Source organism: Schistocerca serialis, chromosome 1 (assembly GCF_023864345.2).
Source record: "Schistocerca serialis cubense isolate TAMUIC-IGC-003099 chromosome 1, iqSchSeri2.2, whole genome shotgun sequence".
Lineage (NCBI taxonomy): Eukaryota > Metazoa > Arthropoda > Insecta > Orthoptera > Acrididae > Schistocerca > Schistocerca serialis.
In genome coordinates this window covers 844,953,067-844,965,492 of record NC_064638.1, presented here as the reverse complement: position 1 = coordinate 844,965,492, position 12,426 = coordinate 844,953,067, and the positions used below count along the sequence as shown (strand labels likewise).

The window sequence follows — 12,426 nt, the reverse complement described above, 5'->3', positions numbered from 1 at the left end:
GCACATTGAGTAGCAAGTCGTAAATTACGATTGTGTACTGATTTCTATTGCCCCGATTACAGCGAAAACTGGGGCGAAACAAATAATATGCTTCACACAAAGCGTATGTATGTTTCGTCGTAGAATCGTAATCGGCATTTAAAAACTGGGGTTCCCATTGAACATTTCAATGGGTGTGGTGGTGGTGGGTGTCCTCCTCCGAAACAAACAAATTAGAATCATAACTTTTTTTGGTCCGATGTGTAATTTTCGAGGTACTTCTATTATTTCAGTTTAAATGAACACATTTATATATCTGTCGGCTATAAAAGTAAGTGTCTTATAGCAATATGCAAAGGCACTTTTTTTTATCTTTCCATGTTTTGCATTTAATATAAATGTATATGTATAGTTCTGTAGAACAAAATTGACGAGAAATCTCTGCACAACATGAAATTATAACAGTCAAGTTAACAACAAAATAAAATTTGCTCGAATCCTATACTGACTGCAAACTACTGGTGTATATTAGCTTAAGGAACAATATAACATAGAGATTTTTTCAGGAACTCCCCGACAGCAAAGAACGAGTGAATCACGAAATTCTTAAATTTAGACTTGAACGTGCGATTGCTAAGACACTTTAATTCTTGCGGTAGCTTGTTGAAAATAGACGCAGCAGAATACTGTACTGTACACCTTTCTGCACAAGAGTCAAGGAGGTGCGATCCAAATACAGAATCTATTTCTGCCAAGTATTAACTGAGTGAAATCTGATAATTCTTGGGTATAAGCTCATACCGTTAGCAGCAAACGGCATTAAAGAAAATATATACGGAAAGGCCAATGTGGGAATTATCAGGCTTCTGAACAGGAGTCTACAAAAAGTTCATGAACTTACACCACATATTGCGCGAACTGAGCGAACAATAGCCTTTGTGAAGGGGAATAGTTATCCCAGAAAATAATGCCGTGCGTCACGAATGAATGAAAGTAAAGTAGACTAATTTTCGTGTTGAAACATTACTTAACGCATATACTATTCTAATGAGAAATAGAGCAGCATTTAATTTTTGAACAAGTTTCGGAACATAGGCTATCTATGACAGCTTACCATCTACCTGAACAATTACGAATTAGGTGTTCAGAAATTATACAAGCTGAGTCTTCCTGTGATTTAGCATAAACTGACTTTTTACAAGCTATGAACTTGCGTCTTGAACTGTACTATTTGGATTGTTCACACTCTTACGTAGTGTGTGTTAGAAACTGTAAAAACTGAGTCTTCCCATGATGTAGCAAAGACTGATTTTCTACAGGCCATTAAGTTATGTCTTGAATTGGACGAATTGATACATTGCCTATGTTGCACTCAGAACCTTTCACTAACAAGCTAGTGTCATTAGCAAACAAATTTTAGACTGTAGTGTTATATTAGAAGGTATATAATTTATACTGGTTGGTCATAAATTGTCTGAAAAGCTTGTAAGGCTTTGCTGGGTAGGCTGTACAGAGAAATAATTGTTAAGCAAAAGTTCGATACGTTTCCCCGTTCCTAGTTAACTAACACAGAAGTTAGTCAATCAGACAGTTGCGCTCGCAAATTCAAGAGCCCCGCCAGATAAAATTAATGTCAGCTGTTCTCATAGCGTAGATGACCGCGCACGAGACTGCTCAGCCTTTGGTTCCAGTTCGAACCTTATTACCGTCTCATTTGTATCGCTCTCATATTCGGTTTTATGAATCTAAGCGAAGAACACATTTGGTGACACCGTCTCTGGAGGAGGGGGGCGGGTAGATTCTTGAATTGAACACGCAACGGCTTGATTGGCTAACTCCAATGCTAATTAACGTGGAAACGGTGCAATGTATCAATTTTTTTTTCTTAACAAGTACTTCTCAGCATAGCCCGCCCTGCAACACCGGTACAAGCTTTTCAGACTGTGTCTAACCATCTTGTGTATACGAGGATCATTCCACACGTCACGCCACCTATGACATATCTTAAATAATGCGACAGCGTAGTTATTTCATGGTGTGCGATGAAGAGATAAGGCAGTGTGTATCAGAATGCCAACATACAACAGAGTTCCAGTACAGGTCATGGCAAAGGGTGACATGAAACTCATGCATTATTTTAAATCTATGTAAATTTATTTCGCACGAGTACAAATGGAACAAAAATGAGTCAAATAGACTATCCTTCAAAATAGTCCCCGAATGGATGTAGATAGCGTTCCCAGCGACAGGGAAGGCGTTAAATGCCATTAGCATTGCCACCAGTGTGTGCCACCTGTCACCAAAATACCTTGAGGATATCCGTCCCGTTTGCAAAGTGCCTGCCACACAATGGTTTCTGCAGTTATGGAATGAGATCGACGTCGCATGGAAGGGGGGGGGGGGGGGTCTGGTGAGTGGGGTGGCTAGAGGAGAATTTTCCACCCCATTGCTGTACAGAGTTCATGATGTCTGCTTTGTGGGTAGTAGCGCGATCATGCAGTATGATTGCCTTATACAGCGCCCGGACGTTTTCGTCTTCAGCCACAGCGGCCCATGCTTTTGCATGACAATGAGTAGCATTTGTGCCAGCGAGAAGGTAACTTTCACGTATGCTCGTTGTTGCCCTTTGCTTACATCCACTTTGTAGCACACACTGAATGTTTCAGGCGCTATTACCCACCCATCCTCGCATGCTGTAGCGAGCTGTCGGTTGATTTCGGTACTGTTTGCCGTGGGCTTTCGAACGTATTTACTGCGATTACATCGATGCCACATGTATGAAAGGTGCACCTTGTTCCCATGACTTATGGAATGACCCTCGTATAAGAAACAGCATCGATCCCAGTACCGACTTCTGCCACACTCCCTATTTAACCGTGCCCCAATCAGACGCCACCTCATAATCATTACCATTATTATGGAGAATGATCTTTCTCCGTCTGTTCTTAAAGTGCAAGAGGTAGCAGTTGTGAAATATTCCTCTTATTCCATAATGGTCGTTTCTGCAGCAACATTTTGTGATCAACACAGTCACAACATTAAAGCAAAGAAAGCCAAGAATACGCCTGCGTGCCAGGGATTTGGGTTCAAAATGGCTCTGAACACTATGGGACTTAACATCTATGGTCATAAGTCCCCTAGAACTTAGAACTATTTAAACCTAACTAACCTAAGGACATCACACAACAGGGATTTGGGGATAGCCTGTATTTTAAGATTGCACTTTGTACCTCATTTTAGCTACTATATTGAAAAATATTTTATAAATCTATTTAAAACATATTTTAATTGTGCACTGTGTTTTTTTTTTAATCGTAAGACGGAGTGTTATGGCACTAATTTCGGTAGCCAAATAATTGGACAGTATGACGGTGTAACTATAGGCTGAAGCAAATAAAACATTTGTTCTACTTGATAGAAGTTGTTTTTGAAACAGTGTTACAACTTTACATCTGTGCTTTACATGCATTTTTTAGCGTTTTCTTTTTTTTCTCTCACGCTTACAAGTACTTAAAGAGCTTTGACCGAATGAAAACGAAGTGCCTCGAGTGACTGAGTGATTGTTCAGGAGCGGCGGAGCGGCCGGTGGCGGCGGCGGAGGGCCGTCCAAGGCGGAGGAGGTGTTCTCTCTGCTGGTGGCCGTGTCAGACGAGGGCGGTGCGGGGGCGGCGGACGCGCGCCTCGTGCTGAGCGCGCGTTACGTGCTGGCCGGCGACGTGGCGGTGGCGGCGGGGGTGGCGGGGGCGGCCAGGAAGCCCGCGCTGCTCGAGGCGTCCGGCCGGCGGAGACACACCGCCAGGCTTGAGGTGCACAAGGACGACATCCAGGCCGTGCTGCCCATCTCCAAGGTCGGTCTCACGCTGTGCTGCGAGACAGCAATATTTTGCTTTTGCGTAAATCACACATTACTAATTTCGGCTGTCATCATCAGATTTAATCATCAGAGCTGCATAGGGCGATTACTAAGTGTAAAACAGGAAAGGCTGCTGGGCTGGATGATCTTACGAATGAGAAAATAAATCATTTTGGTCCTGCAACACTAAAATGGATTCTACACTCATACTCATAAATTAAGGATAATTGCAGAATGTGGTGCCACACAACGTGGCACTACACAAAACTGGTGTTAATAGCGTTGGCACATAGGGAACACACACGGCACAGATCTGCAAGTCCACGGTATTGGTGATAAGTTGAGAAAACCGTCCCGAAACACATGTGCTACAAAACGCCACTGTTTCCTGCGCATGTACCCCGACGTCAATATGGAATATGATCAGCATGCACACGTACACAGACCGCACAACGGATTGACATGCTCTGGATCAGGTGGTTGAGCAGCTGCTGGGGTATAGCCTCCCATTCTTGCACCAGTGCATGACGGAGCTCCTGAAGTGTCCTAGGGGTTTGAAGACGCGCAGCGATACTTCGACCGAGAGCATCTCAGAGGTGCACGATGGGGTTTAGGTCTGGAGAACAGGCAGGCCCCTCCATTCGCCTGATATCTTCTGTTTCAAGGTACTCCTCCATGACGGCAGCTCAATCAGGAGGAAGGTGGGACCCACTGCACCCCTGAAAAGGCGGACATACTGGTGCAAAATGACGTCTCGACACACCTGACCTGTTACAGTTCCTCTGTCAAAGATATGCAGCGGTGTACGTGCACCAATCATAATCCCACCCCACTCCACCAAGCCACGACCTCCATACAGGTCCGTTTCGAGGACATTAAGGGGTTTCTATCTGGTTCCTGGTTCACGCCAGATGAAAACCCGGCGAGTGTCACTGTTCAGAGTATACATGGCCTCGTCCGTGAACATAACCAGGGACCACTGTCCCAATGACCATGTACTGTGTTCTTGGCACCAGGCTTTACGGGCTCTCCTGTGACCAGGGGTCAGTGGAATGCACCTTGCAGGTCTCCAGGCGAATAGACCATGTCTGTTCAGTCGTCTGTAGACTGTGTGTCTCGAGACAACTGTTCCAGTGGCTGCGGTAAGATCCCGAGCAAGGCTATCTGCAGTTTTCCTTGGCCGTCTGCGTGCACCGATGGTGATATATAGGTCTTCTTGTGGTGTTTTACACTGTGGACGTCCCTTACTGTAGCGCCTGGACACATTTCCTGACTAGCCTCCAGTCATCCTAGTAGTCTACCCCTCATAACGTCATCAATATGTGTTCTTTGAACCATTTTTTACACACAGTCAGCATTAGCACGTCTGCAAACGTCTGCACACTTTTTTCGCTGCACCGTTCTCAGACATGCACCAACACACCTCTGCGTATGTGGACTGCTGCCAGCGCCACGGTGCGACGACCGCAGGTCAAATGCATCGCATGGTCATACCCCTTGGTGATTTAAACCCACAAATTGCTCACCAGAGTGTTGTTTCACCATGTGTCAACAGTATCCTTAATTTATGCGCATGAGTGTACATCTTTTTAACAACTGCTTATGCTCTGGTAGGATCCCCAAAGTCTGGCGCCAAGCTCCTGTTACCGCTATCCGTAAACCCGTTAAAGAGAACAATGACCCTAAGAACTACCGTCCCATATCTCTTCTTTGCCATTTGTATAAAATCTTGGAGAGAATGATTCTGAATCGTTTGACAGAAGCAATTGACACTGCGCTCTTTCCTCAACAGGCTGGCTTTAAACCGGATACAAGTTGCACGTCACAGATCCTCGGTCTCACCCAGTACATCGAAGACGGTTTTGAATCACGTATGGTAACCGATGTGGCCTTTGTTGACCTGTCTGCTGCGTACGACACTGTGAACCATAAATTACTCCTGAAAAAGTTTTGTGACATCACTAATGAATATTTTAACCACCTTAATAGCCATCTTCCTTAGCGACAGGTGATTTTTAGTGGAATTTCAAGGACTCTTTAATATGTATACGAATGATCAACCACTCCCGCTGTGCACCGGCATGATATCGCAATGGCCTTCTAGGGAAAGGATTTCCATGATGTCGAAAATAAGCTGTCTGCAGCACTGGAAGAACTAGGACGGTTCTACAAAAATAATAAGTTATGGCCTAACCCTACGAAAACGCAAGTCTGTGCTTTCCATCTAAAAAACAGACGGGACAACCAACAACTAAATATTTCAAGGAATGGCACTGAACTTTCATTTTCCCCTAAAGGATCTTGGCGTGACCTTAGATCGGACCCTTAGGTTCAAAACGCATTGTCAAAACACAAAAATGAAAGTGTCCGCAAGGAATAATATCATACGAAAACTAAGGGGATCTAACTGGGATGCACAGCCAGTCACTATTCGGACTTCGGCTTTGGCGTTGTGCTACTCTGCGGGCGAATAAGCAGCGCCTGTCTGGCATAACTCCTGCCATGCTAGGCACCTGGACACCGCCCTGAATGAGACGTGCCGTATAACCACTGGGTGCCTGAGACCCACTAAAGTGGAGCAACTGTATTACCCAGCAGGTACAGCTCCGCCCGACATCAGGCGCGAAGCAGCTGCTCAAGCAGAAGGACGTAGAGTCTTGACATCTGACACTCACCAATTATTTGGCCATTCGCCAGCGCTGTCTCCCTTGAAGTCCAGAAAAAGTTTTGTAAGGGTCTATGTAAACAACAACAACATAAACCAAAGGCTAGACATGTGGACAAAGAGAGTAGACACTGCTCCTCTAGGCTGGAGACAACCTAGAGAAGAACTACCTCCCTGTGATAATGAGAACTGGTGTACCTGGAAGTCCCTCAGCAGATTACGAACTGGTGTTGGGCGGTGTAAAGAAACTCTTGAAAAATGGGGATACGCTAGAGGACCCTCAACTTGTGAGTGTGGAGAGGAGCAGACGATGTCTCACCTGCGCAATTGCCGTCTGTGCCCGTCATCATGCACCGAAGAAGAGTTGATGCTGGCCAGTTCTAACATCTTAGACGTTGCTCGTTTCTGGGCGACTGATGGTTGGGAGCTGCAGGTGCCTTCACAGGGTTGGCTGCTCCCCCTGGGATTGACGGAGATCAGAACACGTAGACCCTCTTTCTCCAGCTTCTTGAATTGTGGTCTATCCTCTCGGTGGTTGTCTTCTGGATGCTGTTAAGCCTTATCAGTGTAGTTTGCTTCAGACGTGGACACAGCTGTGTGGAAGTGGTCAGTGGGCTCAGCAATGACGCTCGTCGAAGAGCTACATAAATACTGTGGAGTACTTCGACCGCGCCCTTTTTCCGCGGTATTGATGTCGCTCTCCAACGTCCGACCCGTCGGTCAGAAGGCCGGGCGAGAACAGAGCATTCTGATGATGTCGAGCACAGTTCTGAGTGAAGCGTTAGAAACGGCAAACTTTTGTGGGCTACAGCCATACAACCAGGGGGTCTAACCAGTAACGTAGCTGGTACTATCTATCACTCGAGATAAGGGTTACTAGTCTAGCTTCGACCTACGAGACAGAGTTGCAACAGTCACTTCTTCTATACCACTAATCAATGGTGTGTAGCAATCCAATTATTTTCAAAAGCCTCTCAGACCAGAGCTCTGGATTGTAAAACGAGCACCACAATGAGTCACTACACCAAAAGATTTTTAGCACAGGTTGGGGCAAATAGAAGTGGCCCGGAGAACAGAGCTGCAGGGTACAAAGAAACACGGCAGTACTAACCTGACTACAGCAGATGTTGAGAGTGAGCACCATTCGTCTGTTGGCACTTTCAGACCCTTGTCAGCAAGTTGCTGAATGCGGATCGAAGCTGGACTTGCTGAAATGTCATTCGAAATGTTCTGTTGCTGTTCTTGAAGACTAATAGGGTTGTTGCGATACACCTTAGACTTGACGACTTCCCAAACAAAGTAATCGCACACCGATAGAACAGATGACCTGGCTGACCATCTAGGACCGCGACGAGAGTGACCGCTGCTAACAACTCTGTCATGGGTGAAGATTGTGTAAATATGCTCCAAAGTTCGGCCGACTGTATGCACAGTTGCTCCATCCGGTTGGAAGTAACCGTAGGTCATTTCCTCCTCCGTACATGCTGCCACAAATGGTTTCAAAATGTTGGTAATGTAAGGTGGTCCGTGCTACTTTTATTTTCCCCATCCTGTATTTCCTCCGTAAACAAAACTGGACAACAGTCTAAGGATAAAAGGAGGAGGACAGCTAATCACCACCCGTTTCCAATGGAACGAATGCACTTTACTGTCTTACATAATGTCTACCTTGTTGTTATCAGACAGCTAGTTCATGCATGCCTCCATCCTGTAGTATATCTCTGTCCACCTAGCAAATGGCCGTTCACTAAATGCCGCCGTTTCTCACGGAAACTCAGGATCACTCACTCCCGACTTCCGTACAAGCGACACTTTAAACACCTGAACTTCGATCCAAAGGGCGCACGACTCCCATACTACGCTGACGAAGGCTGCCGACTCAGTACGAAAGCATTCCGGGGCAATATTTTGACAGGAAATGAGCTTCCAGAGCAGTAAAAATTGGCCATTTCCTGCTAACGCTCATAGCATTTGCTGTAAGGAGCTGCTTCCTGCGAACCCTTTGAGTAGTATCTTTTCCAAAGGGTATTAGGAAACAGCGGCCTTACTGAGGAAATCACTCGCCTTTGAAAACCACAAAGTCGAGCCAGACCACACAACTGAAGCGGATTAAGGGAAGACCGGCCATCTTATTTAGAGGTCGGAGACTGACCACGACCAACACAGCCAACGGGTGCGGCCCATAAGCGACGTTACATGCTCATAATTATAGGCGTGTGTCGCTGACGCAAGTCAGTCTTGGTTTGTTCCATACTACCACCTCTGAAAGTTTATCGGCGGAGTTCTGATTCACCCTGCATGTATGGTGGTTCAGCTGTCCCTACCGCTGTGGTTTTATGCAAACCGAACTGTAAATCTGGCCTGTATAAACCAAGCGAGGGAATAATCCTCTCACTCGCCATGCGCAAACAGTTAGGCCTACAGAAAAAAATTTGAAAATCCTTCTTGTAGGAAATTTAACGCACCTAAATCTTGTTCTGGAACAGGTAGTCACTGGAGGCCACGGCTTTCGAGTTATTCAGGAGAAAAACTACAACAGTGACCTTCAAAAGCGCTTTCAAAAATGGCTCTGAGCACTATGGGACTCAACTGCTGAGGTCATTAGTCCCCTAGAACTTAGAACTAGTTAAACCTAACTAACCTAAGGACATCACAAACATCCATGCCCGAGGCAGGATTCGAACCTGCGACCGTAGCGGTCTTGCGGTTCCAGACTGCAGCGCCTTTAACCGCACGGCCACTTCGGCCGGCCAAAAGCGCTTTCAGCCCCTACTTATCGACCACTAGCCAGGATTTAGAGAGTGTTGTTCGTGGCACTCTCTCCTGCAACTGTACTAAAATTTCCGGCTATACGAGCTATTCCTGATATTAAATGTTTTTCTGGCTCTATTTCTTGGGTCGTTATGCGACCAGCATAGTCGGAGACTTCGTTAACATTATTAATTTAAACATGCTTGTGAGAGTAACGAAAGAAAAATGGCTTTTGTAAACGTTGCGTTAAAACTAATTACGATGACGATTCTGTCCAAATTTAACACTTCCAAGCTCGGTAGTTTCGTAGTCAGAGGGTTTAACGAATTCAATAATTTACTGTCTACTCCTATTTCATGCTGTTAAAATTCACAAAATTCTTAGGTATAATTTACACAAACGTCAATTTCACAATTTGTAAGTGCTCGACTGAGTCGTGGGCGTAATAAGGCCAATCAATGAAGATCAAAAATGGTTGAATGTGAGAAATAATTCTTGCAGTCGCAAATATTTGTACAGTGGTAGGAGGGAGTGTTATGAACAACATACTAGAAATCCTGACTGGTGAGGGACGAGTGTGGGAGTGGAAGTGCGTTTGGAGCTCACTACGTTTTTCTCGAGCGACTCGAAAACTACGGCCTCTAGCGGAAACGTATCCCGGTCCAAAATTTAACTGTATTAAACCTCCTACAAAAAGATCGCGTTCATTTTTTCTGTAGGACTAATAGTTTGCGCATAGCGAGTGAGAAAATCTGAAAATCTCGCGCATGGTTTATCACGGCCAGCTACAACATTACAGGCTGCATAAAATCACAGTGGTAGGGCCAACTGACTCAGGCTGTATAAATGATATACGTGGTAACGTTGGAAGCTCAGTAAGATTATTTGCAGTCGTTAGGAAGGTAGCACCTCCAGAAGCGAAATGCATGAAGACCGAAAGACATTTGCGCTGGAACTGGCAATTGACACGGAATGTAAGTAAATATGATGAACTGCGCACAAATAGGCGACGAGATCGATTAGTGTTCGATTACACAATTGAAGTCAAACCACTGTAAACAGTAACAACCGCATGACATCCAAGAGTAACCGGTCCGGATAAGTCTAAAGTCGAAATACCGCAGAAAAGTAATTGCAGGAAAAGCTGACAGTAGGTTGAGATTCTTTGGAAAAATAATAAGCAAATTTAATTCATTGACTAAAGACATGGTTTACAAAACACTGCTTCGAATTTACCTTAACATGTTGGGAAAATGCAATAGCTAGAGAATATCCATCGAAGATCGCATTGCTTCGCCATGGGATCGTTTGAAAAGACCGAGAACGTTATGGAGATGCTCAAGAATTTGCACTGCTACTCGCTAGAAGAGAGACCTAGTGAATCCCGGAAAGGTTGGCTGCTGAAATTGCGGGAGCATACGTTCCAAGAACAGTCGGCCGATATCTTACTTTTTCCCACATGTGTCTTGCCGAATTACTACGACGAGAAGATCATAAAAACTACGTAAAATTAGTCTCGAGCTGCAGAGACGGTCTTAGTCAGCGGCTAGTTTATTTATAGTTTTAACTCATCGCACGATTGCATTCCCGCCATACAGATGGATAGTTTAAGCACACAGGCATTAGATCTCTTACGGAGTTTTGCCAGTAGTCATCCTTTCTGTGCACCATTCGCGAATGGAACAGGAGAAGGGGATACCAAAAGTACATTCCACCACTTGCAATGTATGGACATAGGTACATATGAGCACGACGCCGAACGTATGACACCATGTTTCTGATCAGAGAAATGAGCCTTTGGTTACACGTGGTTAGGATCAAATGCTAACGTAATGTTTGAAACTCCCTGCATGGAAACGCCTCTCCAGTACGAAATCAGCCTGCATATTGTGAATAATTTGCCACTGTATTCGGTTGTCAACGTTGTGTAATGTCCTAAGGTTATTAATGCAGAACTTAACAGTTAACGTACTGAAACTCCGCGGCACACATTCGCCTCCTACTGACTGTGGGAGACGCGTCTACATACAGGAGACAGTACACGTAAATGAAACACTTGACTGTAACCGCCTGTAAATTAAGCGAAGTTCTGTGACGACATGAATTGTAACAGACGTTTGACGTCGTGATGATATGTACTGCATTATTGTTTGTATTTTATTTTTGTCTTGTATTGTAACCATTGTTTCATTTTTATAAATCTGGCGAGATAACGGGACTAAACCAGTCACGTGTGCAAAATAAAGATATTTGTGATCTAGAATTAACTCATCAATGAAAGTGCTAAAATGTTCTCTATCTCTATTACGTGAACCTTATTTATGTCTTTTTTGTATTTTCTGACTACACACTTCATGGATGGAATTCTTACGGAGTCGTGTCGATTCCGATCGAGATCCTACTCTCAATCATTTGCACCATCATTATTATTAAGGGTTCACCGCCATGTGTCGGTATGAATGAAGGAAGACAGAATCGTTTTGATCACTTTTTATCTTTACTGTTAAAATTCACAAAATTCTTAGGTATAATTTACACAAACGTCAATTTCACAATTTATAAGTGCTCGACTGAGTCGTGGGCGTAATAAGGCCAATCAATCAAGACGTTCTTTGTTGCAGATCATCTTCCGATCCAAATCCGATTACTGCGAATCAAATTTCGTCTTTAGGGTGGAACTCCAGTTTACTGAATCTTCGCTCTAATAACCAATGTCCAGTGTCAATCGTAATACACATAAAAATCACTTTCTCTAAACCGGGGCGTCCGAGGGATTAGAAAAATATTCATGTTATACTAACCTTCAAGAAGACAGCGAATATTTAGTTTCATAACCTATTTAACTTGATGGAAACTGGAGGAAACAAACGCACCTTCAAAATTTCAGATATAGAAAAACTTAACTTTTTCCTGGAAGTCTTTTGATATGTTACTACAAAGAGATGCAAAGATATTTTCTTAGCTTGTGTATCTCGTGTAAATCCTCCGTGCTGTACCTATTCCTGTAGCAAGTGCTCGTGGAGCACATAAGAAACAGCAAAATATTCTTGTTAATGGAGTATATAACCTGAACACAAGTTCCTGACCTGTTTTTCAGAATTTCTCCCCTCTTTAATGTGATTAAATCGTGAGAGGTGGTTTCGTTGTTGCCCACGCTTTGTCACAGACTGAAAATGCA

At 44.3% G+C, this 12,426-nt stretch overlaps 1 protein-coding gene across 1 annotated transcript in view; it reads left to right on the top strand.

Annotated features, from left to right (window-relative positions):
* Positions 1-12,426, top strand: part of LOC126439376 (transmembrane protein 132E) — a 242,407-nt gene that overhangs the window by 75,404 nt on the left and 154,577 nt on the right. The window contains exon 6 of the mRNA XM_050090568.1: positions 3,548-3,827. Coding sequence (XP_049946525.1) covers positions 3,548-3,827 — 280 coding nt within the window. The remainder of the gene's footprint in view (positions 1-3,547; positions 3,828-12,426) is intronic.